Source organism: Epinephelus moara, chromosome 6, assembly GCF_006386435.1.
Source record: "Epinephelus moara isolate mb chromosome 6, YSFRI_EMoa_1.0, whole genome shotgun sequence".
Classification (NCBI taxonomy): domain Eukaryota; kingdom Metazoa; phylum Chordata; class Actinopteri; order Perciformes; family Serranidae; genus Epinephelus; species Epinephelus moara.
In genome coordinates this window covers 22,290,977-22,307,144 of record NC_065511.1, presented here as the reverse complement: position 1 = coordinate 22,307,144, position 16,168 = coordinate 22,290,977, and the positions used below count along the sequence as shown (strand labels likewise).

The window sequence follows — 16,168 nt, the reverse complement described above, 5'->3', positions numbered from 1 at the left end:
CCTTAACTGCCTCCCTGGTCAGTGGACCACAGTATGGTGGTTGAAGGGAGAGGCCAGACCTCAGTGTGTGAGCAGAGCACTTGTGGTTACTTCTCTGGACTTGGCCCTCACAGGCCACCGTGGGTTCAAGTCCTGGGCGGGGGACAGCTAAGGAAGCCTCTGCTACTGATAATCTGGTACAACTGTTCCTGGATTAAAGGCCATTTATGTGCATCAGCCTAGCATGGTTATGCATGGTAAGACTTGTAACCAGTAATCCAGGTTGATTATATAAGGAAAGCCTAAAGTGACACCGGTCAGAGGATGGATGTGTGAATAATACATGAGTGAGTACATGGATGTACAGGTGGGGACTGATTAATGGCAGACGTCGTGCATAATTCACTTTGACTTTTTTGCTTTTCCGCTTTTGGTCTGCGAGTCAAAACCTTGTGTGGGGAAATGCATTTCTTGGTTCCACAGTTAGCTAATTACTGGTTACGGCTGCAAATTCAGCCCAATGTTTTGTCTATTTCAGGTTGTGATACAGAGCGTAAAGCTGAAAGAGAATAAACATTTTCTTCCCTTTTATCCAATCCATGAACTTCAATAGCCCTTCACGTATAATTTAAAGAACTTTAAATGTCCGAGTAAAAAAAAAAAAACCTAAAATATAATAAAACATCTGGGTTTTTTTTTATAATTTGACAGCATTTGCAACAAGTTTATGAAAGCTTTTACTCTTACTACAAGTGGTATTGCCTCTGCTTGCAGAAGCAGTAACAAGGTTTTATTTGGAATTAACAAAAGAGGAAGAAGCGGGTACTTAGAATAAGCAGAGATGAAGAACACTTTGAAGACACAAACTCAAGAAGACTTATTTAAATAAAAATGTCTCTAGATGGTTAAGTGGACAAGAAATCACTGGCAGGTGCAGCCCAAGTGAAAATGATTGAATTAATAAACAAATTAATTAATGAACATTTAGGTAATTGGCAAAGGTTAAACCTTTTCTTGCACAAAAGCACTTTGAAATAGTAATCCATGCCTTCATCACGTCCCGGCTGGATTACTGTAACGCACTTTATTTTGGAGTCAGCCAGTCTTCCCTCGCACGTCTCCAGTTGGTTCAGAACGCCACTGCTCGGCTACTAACTGGAGCACGTAAGAGGGAACACATTACGCCCATTCTGGCCTCCCTTCACTGGCTGCCCGTGCACTTTAGAATTCATTTTAAGATTCTTTTATTTGTTTTTAAATCTTTAAATGGTCTCGCCCCACCTTACCTCTCTGAGCTGCTTCATCCCTACGCTCCTGCTCGGTGCCTCAGGTCAGCTGATCAGCTGCTCCTGGATGTACCGAGGACTAAGCGGAAGCTCAGAGGGGATAGAGCCTTTTCTGTGGCGGCCCCCAGATTGTGGAATGATTTACCTGTCCACATTAGACTGGCCCCCTCACTGTCCGTTTTTAAAACCAGTCTTAAAACCCATTTTTACTCCTTGGCTTTTAACCCAGCATGAGACTCTGCTCTTGTTTTACTGTTTTATTGTTTTTATTGTTTGTCTTATGTTTTTATTTTTGTACAGCACTTTGTTTCAGCTGTGGTTGTTTTTAAAGTGCTCTATAAATAAAGTTGAGTTGAGTTGAGTTGAGAGTAATTGGTAATTGTAATTTAGACATTAGAGAGACTCCTGGCTAGGAAAAAAGAGACATTCAGTAAGTTAACAAGTTCTCCTTTGTGTGGTTCGGTGTCTTACACATTATATAGGGCCCAGCCACTGGTCAGTGTGCATGATTTATTGTGTCTTCTCCTTCATGCTACATTTCATATTACTGTCACACCCATTATTTTTAAAGGCATGTCAGTCCATAGGTATAAAAATAGTGGGCCTAACTTTGGCCCTTATGCCTGGATTTCCTGTCTGTCCAGAATCTGTCCTGTAATCTGGAGAAGCACTTGCTCTCCTCCCGCCTGTGTAAAGCTTTGTTTGTTTGCCTACCCGCCTCCCTTTCTCTTGATCTCTGTCTCTTTCCATCTCTCAGTCGGCCTTACTGTAAGGACATCAACAACAATCTAACTTAGGCTTATCACTGTCTTAGATACAATAGGATTTACTATGCGATTGAAGTTTTTTGGTGTATGTTTACTGTGTCGGTCTTGTGCTTTGCTTCATCTCTGATCTCTCAAAATGAAGATGTTCAGCCCTATAATCTCTACAACTATCATATTACCAATAGTCTTTTGGTTTACAATGCTTACTCTCTCTCTCTCAGAGTCTGAGAGAGAGAGAGAGAGAGAGAGAGAGAGAGAGAGAGAGAGAGAGAGAGAGAGGTGGAGAAGGAGTGAGAGTTATCCTAACCAACCACATGTTTTGTTTCACTTCTCAAATATGACACAGTCCTTGAGTGCTGTAGTGCAGTAACACAAACAGAGTGGCTGAACAGATCAAAGCCGTCAGACCCATAATATCTTTCCCAGCCTTTTTTCCTTCACGTTCAATTAAGTTACTGTCATATGTGGGAGGAAATTGAACTACATTAGACCTGGCAATAACCGGTCTAACTTTAAAAACACATGGTCTTACATGTTACATGTATGTTTACATGCACGCTTTTAAGAAGTCTTAAAGGCTGCTTATTTGGGATGTGTAAATTATGCAAGGGTATTATAGCCTTTGCCAGTGTGGGCTGACAAGAGAAGACAAATGTACTGAGTTCCATGTGGACATTACAGTATGTTGTTGTCTTAGACACCCTGACTGTTGATGGAGCAGAGCAGTGCCACTCTCCTCACTTAAGTCATATGTTTGCCCTCCAGTAATGGTATTTGTTTTCCTGTTCTCTGCTTCACCAATGGAGCCACTGTCCCGTCGAGCTGACAGACTCTGAATATAAATAGGTTAATATCTCTAATTTGGAGGTCAACCTGACAAGTGAACAGGCACAGACTCATACCTCATGTCTTTGACCACAGTCAGCTGATGACAACCATTCAAGACCAGACAAATCATACCTCCTCTGCAAAATCATCTTCTGCGATGATAGTTTATCAGACAGAGAGAGCAGAGAGATAAGAGGCACCAGACTGCCAAACTGCTCCAAATCTGCATGACTTCTCTGCAACCTTGCTCTGCTTGTCATTGTAGAGCGCTGACAGGAGCTGATAAAATAGCTTTCTATGGTCCACTGCCGACTAGACATAAACCTCAAATACGCTGTGCATTTGCCCACTGACCCATAAAAATGAACAAAGTTATGTTTTGTATACGGCGATAACTATTTCATTTTTTAAATGAGCAGTATTTTTGTTGCAACTGAAGTTGTGATTTAAAGAATAAACGTCTTACCACATGGTGATTAATATGCATGTGGTTATGAACTTCTATTTAGCTTGAAACATAGACATTCAACACAGTGATTCTTCTGTTTCACAGAGGCAACAAACCAAAATCTCCAGAGCTCTATGAACCCTACTGTAGATAGATTGTCTACCTCACAGCTTTGGAAAGGTTGCCTTTGCCTGATTTTGATATCATACATGGTCAGCAAATCACTGAGTCTCCATATCAGCCTGTTTTTACCTTGTTTAGCTAATATGTTGGTGCCAAACTGATCAGATTGTAGCAGTATTTGGTACAGTCAGTCATTGACTCCCAAGCCTCAACTGGCCATGCACTTCTAAAGCCTCTACTTACTTAAAGTGAAACATCAGTATTTTTGAACTTGGACCCTGTTTTCCAATTCAATTTTTCACTCTGTTGTCAATTACACACAGGTCCGAACACACACATGCACAAACCGGACTTATACATGCACTAAGTGGAGAGATGTCAGAGTGGGCTGCCAATGACAGGCGCTCCGAGCGGTTAGGGGGGGTTCGGTGCCTTGCTCAGGGGCACCTCGGCAGTGCCCAGGAGGTGAACTGGCACCTCTCCAGCTACCAGTCCACGTGCCATATTTTGGTCCAGACGGGGACTTGAACAGGCGACCCTCCGGTTCCCAACCCAAGTCCCTATGGGCTGAGCTACTGCCGCCCCAAACATAGGACAACATAGGAGAATAGGTTCCAGTCCAGGTTGAAAAATACCATTTCCCCTAAAGTGTTTAACATTCTTTACATGTGTTAAGTACAAATGACATAACCTTTAGCAGATTAAAGACAAATCAGTGTTTAACTATGTCTTCTTCCCTTCTAGCCTGATGACTGTGCCCTTCAGCTGTCCCATAATGGAAGCTACCTGGACTTGGAGTCTACCTTGGCAGAGCAGAAAGATGAACTGGAGGGATTTCAGGAGGAAGGAGGGTAAGATAACAGTCACGTCTTTCTCTCTCTTAGTTTTTCCTTCACTGTCACCAAAGTTCAAAAGCAAACAATTGCATCTACATAACATGCTGAAATGAAAAACACTCTCTATCACTGCACCAAAGTTGGTCATATATCCTTAGCACTTCAAAAGATTCAGATTGGAAACACAAGAGGGGCTTGGCACTGCCTAGCAGGTTGATAATGTACGTTACTTGCCAGGCTCTGATTGTACAGGAATAGATTGTTCATGTTGTTGTGGTCAAATGAACTGTTATGAACCAGACATAAAAGATGTATTATTCAAGAGTAACTGACTTGAAAGTTTTTGATTACAACAATCTGGCTTTTAAAAACACCCCAAATATTTCTCTGCCTCAACAGTCACACATAATCAGTACAATGTGATTACTGGTTTTTGAGAGGGAGACACATAAAAATGTAGGCGAGATAAGGGTGAAATGATAGAGTATGTGGGGATATGTATTAGTATCCTACTCGCTATATTTCTTTGCCTAATTTGATTCTATTATAGTGATTTGAATCATAATGATACCCATTTTGTTCCAGGATGAATTAGTGTAATAATCCCTTTTCCGGGCCTTAGCTGATTGAGCTCTCCTGCTTACAAGCTGCTCTCAGGAGGTGGTTGTGTCTGTCGAAGAGCTGAGGGGACAGGCTTCAGCCCACCTGAGGGACTCTCAGTTTCAAAAGTCTTTCAGCATTTTGAGATTTTAGAGGTAAACGAGTTTAAATTTAACATCTGTATTATTAGCTGCACGAATTCCTCAGTCACCAAATATCTCAACAGTCTCACTGGCTCAGGATATGTCATTTATCAATCATAATGTTTGTTCTGTTAAGTTAAAAGAAACATGACCATGCTCACATTATAGGGCTTAATGCTCCTATTTTGTTTCTCCAGATAAGATCCTTCTGCCTAGACTGTTCATATTCATGATGGAGGTGACCCGTATCTGACATCAGTGTAAACAGATCTTTCACATATTATCAATAACGCCACATTTGGGGAAAAAATGATTGGCATAGTAGCACAGACTTTACCTCCGAATGATCACCATAGTAGGAAGGTTCAATAATGTCATTCTGCATAATAATTAGCCATGTGCTTCTGTTTGGGACGGTGTGTAGCACATTTTCGGAGCAATAACTAAGCTTTCGGTCCACTAGCTCTATTAGCAACTGGTACTTCTGTGGAGGAGAGGACTCAGGAGTGGTGGGATCAGGATGTGGAGGGTTTCATGGAAGATGTCTCAAAATTTAAGTTGTCAAGGGCTACATTCCTATATCTCTGTTGGAGTCTCATGACAGCAATGTCATGACCCCGTCAGAAAGCATCTGGCAGTTGGGCTCGATTGACTGGCGACTGGGGCAGCCTACTGCAGCAGCAGTACAGCTATGGCAGCCTTCTGTATTTTCAACAGAACGCTCCGACACTGTTTGGACATTGATTTGCACCTGCGCAGTGACGTATAACGTGGAACAACCATGGCTATATGGGAAAAACACAAACATTTCAAATGACCATTCTCACAGTTGATGCATGGCCACTGATCTGATCTGTTGTTTAGGACCACATATGGAAATGTCTCACCTCTGATGGAAAAAAATTGCGTCTGTGCCCACACTACTCTGAAAAAATCAGATCTGTGTCACATATATGTCAGATTTGGGCCAAATTTGCCTGTAATGTGAACGTAGGCTTTATACATGTGCAATGCTGATCTTAGTCGTAGAAAAGGTAGCCCTTGATACATTTTATCAGTTCTGTGGTGGTATTAGTGCCCTTCTTTGTAACAGACTAAATGTCTCAGACTTTCCATGGCAGTCGTCCATTCATGTCCCTTAAAATACCTGGCCTCCCTGGCCGAGTGGCAGCAGTGATGTCATCTAAACCACTTATGAGGTGTAGACGCGTCTCATGAGTAATCGCCCTCATCTCTGTTGAATGTTACCTCATTGCTCTCATTAGAAGTGGCCAAACTACAACTGTATACCCACCACCGTACAACTCTCAGCTTCTAATTTAGCTGCATTGTTTCCTTGTAATATGGATTTAAATGAGGCTTTGTCTTGACATAAATTTTAGACCTGGATGAAGAAGAGAGAGGTTTAAAATTGTGTTAGTTTCATTTCTGTTTCATACAAGTTCTTTGGCATGTTACTTTATTGACTCCATATGTTTTTTCATGTACTGTGGAGTATGTTGATATATCATTCATGTGCTGCCCACTTTAGATGATCACAAACCAAAGGTTGGCATGAGAGCTCCTGGTCGGCTGGACCACAAACATGTATGGATTTATTTGTCTAACTTGGAATTCATAAGCTGCTCTCTGGCTTGGTGTTTCTATTGGACGTTGAGAGTGCCGTCCTTTCCCAGTTCCATCTGAAATTGTTAGGAGCTTATGGGAGGCTATTGAGAGCTGTGAGGTTAAAGTGGTCCACTTCTTCTCTCGTCGACGACCGAGCCTGCCAGGGCCTCTGTCGTGCCAGCTGGCACAGGCTGGTATGGATGTGTGTCATTAAACCCACACAGTGTTGTCTGAGGAGGCTGGGGGTGAAGGTGGTTAGCCAATTATTTTGTAAAAATAGGGCAGTTCTGCTCGCTGGCTTTTTATGGTGCTGATGGGCCCAGGATTACACCCCCCACTGCTCGGTGTTGTTGATTTGATGATTATTGAGCTAATAAAAAGTCTGATGAGGCATTTCACCTTTACTTGTTCCATTTTATTTTTGTTTTCACACTCATTTTACTGCAGATCTGTCAACAGCAGTCTCTAACTCCAAAACATTTAACCTACAAAAAAGAATTTGAGTATTTCCCAGTTTTTTTTCTGAATTTTATAAGTTGACGTCAAAGTAACACCGTTACACTAACAAGCAAAGTGATGCTTTGATTATTTTTGCTTTAAGCCCAGCCACCCACCTTCAGAAAGAGAACTGTACTCACATACCGCCTGAGTTCCTGAACTTCCCTGATCATTGGCCATCAAATCCATCTGTAATTGATATTAATGACAGGTTACATTCCTGAGGTGCCTGTGTCATACCTAGTGTCTTTACAAACAGATTAAAGTATGATCCTCTGACAGAGCACTGCAGAGCCAGGAGATATCCATGTCACGGGAGCTTAAGGGCCATAATCACTTCCACACTGCGTTTGAAGCTCAGCTATAGGGCGATTGTGACTCATAAATCCCCTGTCGCATCTCTGATACAGTCACACTTAGTTATAAACTGACCATATAGCCCAGACATGTGCTCAGACATATCTGCACAGTTTAAGGTAGTCAGTATGTCATGAAGATTTCTAGCTGTGATAGATTGATTGACCCCGTATGTACACACAATTTCCTGCATTTGTAGCCCTGAGCAGAGATGGAGTATGGGGGACGTAGTTAGGATCAGATGGCCTGACATGTGCTTACAGACATTTATAGCCCTTGAATATTTTTGTGGATTACATGGATTGAAGGATGAGGTCCTGTTGTAGCGTTTCAGGGGAACTTACTAGGGGTCTGATGTTTTAGGAAAAATCTTGTATTGAACTCGTGTTGTGTTATGTGCTGGGCTTTATTTTGTTTTTACTCAAATATGTGACATTGATTGACAGATAATTTGTAAAGTTGTGAGTCCTCAAGGACATATTCCCTGGCTTGTTTTTAGAAGATAACATGAAGTGCTGTTATTGACTGCATAATTGATTCAGCATGTGTAATGTGTAGCTGACATGCAGCGCAGAAGAAGACACTTTTTAGCGTTTTACTGCCCTGGTACATATAAAGCACATGTGAAAGCCAACAGTTTTGTGCTGAATATGCCTTTCTTGGTTTTATTGAGTGTTCTTGATGTGTTCGACAACCAGTCACAAGTCAAGCGTATTAAAATCCAACTATTCTTGCCTCAACTATTCAGCGTTTCTGATCATCTCCTTTCATCTCTCTGAGGACAGCTCCATTTTCATTATTTTCATTTTTTTCTGACCCACTTGGACATTGTTTCGTAGACACTCACAGCACACAAGATTTTCATTTGAGGAGGAAAAAAGGCCCATTTGAAAAGAACCAGAGGAATTGTCAAACACAGTACAGCTAAAACTTCAAGGAGGGAAATAAAACACCAGTTGCCCCCTCTGTGTTTGCAGAGCAGTTTACGGGTATTATTAACAGAATAGAACAGCTTTGTGATTGTTGAATGTGTATGTGGTTGTGTGCGAGACTCGGTCAATGGTTAGTGAAGCATCCCCTCTGAGGGAAATGAGCCCTGTAGATAGTCTCTCAGCCTGGCTTACCCCCTGGCTCACTCAGGCACTGCGGATCCCTCTATAGACACTGATGAAGGAGTCCCTCCAGCAGGGGTGTTCACCAAGAAGAGCCGAGTCAGTAAACCTCCGTGGGGCCTTCTTGTCTGGCATTATTGGTCTTTGAGGGGAGGTACTGGCTTTACTATGTTCCAACTATGTGTATTCACCTTCTATGGGTACACAATTTGTGTTGTTTTATAAACAGTGCCAGTAATGCTCCCTTATATAAAACCAGAGAGCCTGGAGCTGGCAGGTATCCACTGGTCCAGTTGCAGCTGCTCTGGGTATCAGGAAGACAGAGCTTTATGAGGGTGCTGTACAGCAGAGCAGTGACGAACAGAGAAGAAAATAATATGGGGTATCTAATTGGCAGGTATAGTTGTTCAGTTTCCACCGCTGCATTCCTGTTTGCAACATTTGATAGGCAACGGGATGATGATGAACAACAGATTTATGCTATTAAGTAGAAAGATTTATGGTGCGCTGCTTCTTTTCATGTACAGAATGAATAAAAATGGCCATATGCTTTCATTTAATCTTTTATAAAGCCATCTAATTTAGAACAATTGCTTTGGTAATGGTCAGGAAGTGAGACGTAAGAAAGAAGTAATTGTTTTGGGTAATGGTCAAGTTTACTCGTTTCATGAGATTGTTAAGGCTAGTCATTTGTACTTAAATGGTAGCAACAAAGGTATTTCAGAAGCATGATGTTGCACATAATGAATCAGATTTAATAGGAGCTTGGCTTAAGTTGATTATACAGTACCACCAGTGGAAGAAACCAGAACATTCTGGCACAGACAAACATCAGACCAAAAGAGGACCATGGAATTCAGTAGGTATTACATCCCAACATGCAGCCAATTTGTCGTTTGGCTGACATTCTTTATAGTTATGATTATTTCTGTAACTTTGGGCACCACCCTTTACAGGCCTGCAGCACTGTCTGCCTGTGGGAGTGTCCAGTTTTCATGTTTAATTGGTGGGGGTGATGGGGGGGTCTGAAAACCTCACTTATATTCCATGCACGTTCGTTTAATTTGATAATGAGCATGTTGGCCTGTGTAGCCTCAGGTCCTGGTTAAGCATAGGGATACTGTTGCAGCCAAGCGGAGAGAATGCAGACTTTCGTGACAAAATGGCTCTGGTTACCCGTTTGCCTCAACAGCATCACAGAGGATTAAGTTCCTGTTTGCTGTCTCATCTCACCAGTGAAGGCCCATGTTGACAGATGTTGCTCCTGTGTCACCTCTGCTTGTTGCTGGATATTATATTTGATAAATAGTGAGGATACACAGATTTCCCCTGCCATGTAATCTGCTCGTGTGCATGTCAGTGCAGTCTCCCACTGACTGGTCGGGGCAGGAAAGATGTCAGAGCGTCTGTCTGGAGCAGTTATGCAGTAATGCTACTGGTTTATGGTGAGGCAGCAGTATGATCTGCCTTCTGTGTTGATAGGCTTTTCCTCTCTCTCTGTCAGACCCACTGCTGCCTGATTGTCACTAAGAGTAACAGTCTGTCGCTGGCACTGCGCCAGTCTGAACAATCACACAGCCTTTGTGCAGGCGGCATAAAAGCCTATTTGTCAGAGAGCCGAATTAGAAGGGGGGTTGTTGCGCAACTCTACCTGCTGTGCTCTTGTCCACAGTTGTGTCTACTGGGTTTGTTTGTATGCTTCTTTAGCTAGTCGGGAGGTTAAAGGCACAATCTGAGATCCAAAATGTAAACAAAAGGGTAGCCTCCACAAACAGAATTCAAAATACGGGATTGAAATATACTTTCTATGTCAAAGACGACACAATGACTAGATCTGAGCCATTTTCTTGTAATGTTGTTAAAGGTTGCTTCACATTTGGGAAGCAAACACAGGCAGACATGTTTGATTATTTCTGACTAAAAAGCACATTTTCTTATCGTCAACAATCCCATTGTCAAGTACTGACAATACAGCCAAAGCCTGATACACTTTATTTCTGCCATTACTGTCCAAAAATTCACACATCAATGAGCCATTTTGTTGCATTATGTGATTCAGTCCTCCATAACCACAAACATGACCAATGTAGTTTAGTTTGAATCAATCCCACATGCACTGTCCTACTGACATAAATACACACTAATGTAACTTTAGTTAAAACTACAGTGCCTGTGACCCCCAGGAGCTCATGTCATCGCTTTTCAAAAACAGACTTTGTGACCTTATTGCGATTTGCTTTCCCTTGCATATATAATACATCAGAAAAAAGCATCTTATGAAGCGTAAATAATGTAAACATTTGTTTTAGTGTTTAGTGAGGTTTACAGAGGTCCCGAGGTAAGGGATGAGATTATTAACAGCGTAAAACTGTTATTATCTGTGTCTGGTTTCAAAAAATATGTTAGAACTCAAATACCTAAATAGCTGGAGACTATTGAATTAATTATCCTTTTCTCAAATCCATTTAAATTGCACTGTTATTTCCACTTGCTATATGTCTCTATTTATTGTATACTACCTAGTTAACCATTGTTAACCACTCCATCCTCGGAGTCTTGTACTGTAGGTTGTGTAGGTATAATACAGCTATTTTTTCCCCTTAAATCTAGACATAAGTAAACACATTTTAAATCTGCTTAATGACTGGGCCCCTATTCTCAAACTTCAGATACCTTATCAGGGTGTCCCATTTCACATCTCCGTCATGTGTCGTGAAATGTACTTCTATTTTGATTTTTTTTTTTTTTGTGAATGATCTGGAGCAAAACTAAACTTTCTCCCTGACCTTTCCTGTCTCTAACAAATAAAGCAGAAAATGCCAAAAACAATCTCAACAAAAAAATTACAGTGTCCAAATTTTTAAGGAAATTAGCAAGCCTTTAAAAAATAAAAGTTGATATTTGTGACACATTGTTGGTTTTGGTCTTTTCATGTGTTTTGCTGCCTCAAAGAAAAACACAGTATAACGCCAGCCTTATCCTTTAAAGAGGTAAATTTTACACCAGACTTTTAGATTGTAGGCTTCTAAGTAGCCAAATGATCCTTTGTATGACAGACTACACCGCTCTCACATTCACTTTCACGATTGAATAGAATTGGGGTGCATTGTTGTCGTCTTTGTTTTGGATTGTCATTCAGACATTGTAAGCAGTTGACAGGATGGTGATAGGGTCTTGGCATATCTCCATTAACACAGGGGGTGGAGCTGACCTCTTTGCTGCTCCCATCCTTCATTTTCACCTCTGGAGACCTTTCCTCTGTTCTGTTCGGTGACCTGTTCCCTGTTGCATTCAAGATGCTAATATTGAATAGTTTAAATAAGACTGAACGGCATAATTTGTCATCATTCTGCACCTTTGCACAGTAGCTATTGGGCTATATTTCCATGTCAGTACTTGCCTGCCCCTGGCATATTGATGGCTGACTTAGATTCAGACAGACATTCTGTTTCTTTATCTTGATACAGTTGTGTGTGTTCCACCCCATACACGCACACACACACAGACAGAAGCATGCAAACACACTCATACATTTGAATAATCACATATGGTTTTATATTAAAGTAACATTACTCTTTCTCTCCATTTGTCTTTCTTTTTCACAGGAGGGGCAAGAAACACAGCGTTATTCTTCGAACGCAGCTGTCCGTCAGAGTCCATGCCTGCATTGGTGAGTAATAAACTGTAGTGTAATCTAAACTGTACATTTGTCACTTCTCACTTTATGATGGTCAATTTGTCTCAGTCTATATCACCAGTGAGGTATGAGCTTTAATTACCTCCATTACCGGTGGATTATTTTACTGAGGTCCTTGTTTAAATTGCACAGTGGCAGTTTTGGGAAACAGCCTAGAATCTTAATTTGAGCGAGAATTAACAGCATTTCAACAACACTCTGAGAAACAGACCACTGGCACGGAGCACAGCCTGAAAACATTTAATGTTTCTGGACTTACTGTGTTCTGTCACTTTGTTTTATTGGGCCTCCTGGTGTCTTTGAGTAATGTGAGGGAACTAGCACAAAGAGCTGAGTGAAAACATATGCAAACATGCTTGCACGTGGCATGCATGCGAACACATACACACACACACACACACACACACACACACACACACACCACACACACACACACACACACACACACACACACACACACACAACATGCTTATCAGAGGTTGGGTTTTGATTAAACTAAGGATGCTAACTGCCTAAGCTTTTGCTAACCACAGTGTCTCTCTCAGATTTGGCGTAAGTTCCTTTTCCCATGTCTTTGTGGTGAGATGTAACTGATAATTTTAATTTTAATTTAATTTTTTAATTTTATATACTTTATTGATCCCCCTGAGGGGAAATTCAATTCAATTTTTTCACTCTTTTTTGTCATTAACTCACAGGTCTGAAAGACACACACACATGCACAAACAGGACCTATACATGCACAAAGTGGAGAGATGTCAGAGTGAGGGGGCTGCCTTGGTCAGGCTCCCCGAGCGGTTGGGGGGTTCGGTGCCTTGCTCAAGGGCACCTCGGCAGTGCCCAGGAGGTGAACTGGCACCTCTCCAGCCACTAGTCCACAATCCATATTTGGTCCGGACGGGGACTTGAATAGGCGACCCTCCGGTTCCCAACCCAAGTCCCTATGGACTGAGCTACTGTTAATACTACTGAGCTGTTAATTCTTTTGCACTTTGTTTAATGCTTGTATAATATAAGAAATGAATACACAAGCTCTTGTACAGAAATTTTCCAGTGACTTGCAGGTTTTTGGTAGCAGAGAGCACTGTGGTTGTCAGTAGCAGAATGTAGAGGAGCACACATTCTCACATAAAGACACACAGTGCCTCCTCTACGGGATTCTAGTGTAAAAATAACCCCATGCCTGGAAAAACTATTAGGCTGTAAATTGTCAGATTTTAAATTTGGCCGTATTGCATTAGAAGCAAACCCAAGGCCCAGACATTTCTCATTTGAATGAAGTCGCTATGATCTGAGAGCTATCTCTGATAGTCGTCTCTGGTTATTTATTCTACCTGCTGATGCATGACGTGCAGTGAAAAGGTTTGGAAACTCCAGCGGATCTTTTACTGAGATTGCTCTGTCACGACAGCTCATTAAACTATTGGTGAGACACAAGAGAAATGAGAAAGACAGCTTTTGCTTGTTCTTGATGGGGTTTAGTTTGCACATGTTGATCGCAAAGAGGGTTGCTTTTTGATGCGCTTGATACTATAATTATGCAACTAATACAGTAAATCTGTCATATATTTTCCGGCTTTAGAAACTTTGCTATATTCCTATTAGTAATGATATTGCTTGCTTGTTTGCTCTCTCATTTTATGAAGACTTTTCCAGCCTTGTGTAACAGGTCATGTAAGCTGCATTTCCACCAAAACCTTTAGGTAAAGTACCCTTAGAAATGCACTTAACTCAAACAGAAATGTACTGAAACTGTAGATCTGTTATGCACTTCCACTGCAGACAGTAGTAAATGTAGGTGAGGTTGTTAGCAGATAGCTGTGTTACTGCTCCATATAGCTTTTGCTGTATTTCCTCTTCACCAACAATGCAGAGGAACGTCTTCACTTTGCTGATTGCCCACGAACGGAGTTATGCCCCATTTTCATAGCAAAAACATCAGGTCAGAGTGTTAAGAGCAGTAGCGTAGTGTGGCAAGAGCGCACAGGCAGGACAATCCAAATTCATATATATATTTCAAGTGCTTGAAGACATCAGTAAAGCTTATGTCATGCAAGAGAGATAATAAAAACAAATGGAATGGTCAAAGTTATCATATCGACATTTAAGGTGTGTTGATTGATTCACAACGTCAACTCATGCACTGAATAACATGCAAGAAAATGTTCTACCTTAAAGCTGCCAGCAGTAGCCTTTGAACAGCAGAGTTAATTACATTATTTCATTGTTCATCTGTAGCTAGCTAGCTGTTAAATTGTAAAGATGAAAAAGCAGCACAACATCTTTTCATTGTAGAAATTAGGTTATGCTGAAAATGGCTGCACTTGTGAATATTTGGCTGAACCTAGTCCACGGACGACTCTGAACTGGCTTTACCTTAGTCTCTCCTCCTGCTGGTGCTTGGCTCAGCTTAGTGGAGCCTGGGGAGTGGCAGACAGACTTGCTGCTCTTTTCTAAGTGGATGATGACCCTCTTTCTCTCTAAGTTGACAGCCACCTGTTGCCCTTCTCTAGTCTCCCTCAGTGACTGCCCGTGTGGCTGGCTGATTTATTTCCTCTAGTGGAGGTGGTCACTGTTACTGTAACTTGTCCAGACATTTGAGCCTAATTTTATCTGACTAGAGGGCTTACCTCGTAGCCCCATGAGTGCAGAATTACTGGGTGATTTCCCCGCTCCACACAGGAGATAATTCGTTAGTCTTCCGAAGACAAATGGCATGGTGTTCTTTAGGCTGCGCACTTGCTCTGTATTAAGGGATTGAGAATTTCCCTGCTGTCAGTTCATAAAGGCCAAAAGGTCTCTATAGAGAAGCCCCCTTAATGTCAGTGATTTTTTAAATTTTTTGCTTTTGCATGCCATACTGTTTTGTCTTTCTATAACGAGAGATGTTGTGCAATAAAAAAGCTGCTACACTAAAGTGCCTTTGGAGAATAGCCAGCACTAAATACACAGAGGCATCAGAGTGGCTTTAACACCATGATTTTCAGAATCCCTGTAAATCCTTCAGTAATGGTCCTTTTGTATAAGTCTGACAAGCTTGAGCTAATAGCATCACTCTTGTGTTAGCTTTAGGTCAAAGCATGCTTGTATTAAACATTACCAGTGTTGTTTTGATGTCATTTATCTAATGTTTTGAATGTAGCATCACTTAAAGGTGGAGTCTGCAATTCTAATACCATACACTTTTCTTTTTTTTTTTAATTCAGTGACTATCTTCTCATGGTCCGCAAGCTGGTGTTCATACCAGATGGCAACCTCCAGGGCTGAAAAATGAAGCCATCACAGCAGTGCTAAAAACTGCAGTTACATAAATGGCCACTTGAGGCTGGCTCCAGAAGCAAGACAATCCCCATAAACCCCCATGTTAAAATGCCTAACTTTACAGCAGAAATAAACACGTTATAACCTGGTACAAAAAAAGGGTTCGGTCTCTATAGCTTATTTCCCCCTTTGTGACAACTGTACGAGGGGTAAACGTTTTTCCATACATTTTATTAAGGCAGGTTAAGGTTACACATGCTCCTCCATAGCTCCTTCCTCATGTGTAAGTCACCTCTCTTCAAAACACCGGGATGTCAGTGGCCGAAATGCTGAACAATGGGTGATGTCACGGTGTTACGACCATTATTGTATACAGTCTATGGTTCAAACACAGCCCTGGAAACCAACAAAGTGGCTCGGAGCGAGCTATACAGTATGCCGGCTACTCAATTTTCAATCAATCAATCAATTTTATTTATAAAGCCCAATATCACAAATCACAATTTGCCTCACAGGGCTTTACAGCATACGACATCCCTCTGTCCTTATGACCCTCGCAGCGGATAAGGAAAAACTCCCCAAAAAAACCCCTTTAACGGGGAAAAAAAACGGTAGAAACCTCAGG

The 16,168-nt window shown here is 41.5% G+C and overlaps 1 protein-coding gene across 3 annotated transcripts in view; it reads left to right on the top strand.

The window, feature by feature from the left end:
* The window catches only part of fhod3b (formin homology 2 domain containing 3b), a 110,112-nt gene that overhangs the window by 3,811 nt on the left and 90,133 nt on the right, over positions 1-16,168 (top strand). For all 3 annotated transcript variants that reach the window (XM_050047919.1, XM_050047918.1, XM_050047917.1), the window contains exons 2-3: positions 4,176-4,282; positions 12,191-12,255. In XM_050047919.1, the coding sequence (XP_049903876.1) occupies positions 4,176-4,282; positions 12,191-12,255 (172 nt within the window). The remainder of the gene's footprint in view (positions 1-4,175; positions 4,283-12,190; positions 12,256-16,168) is intronic.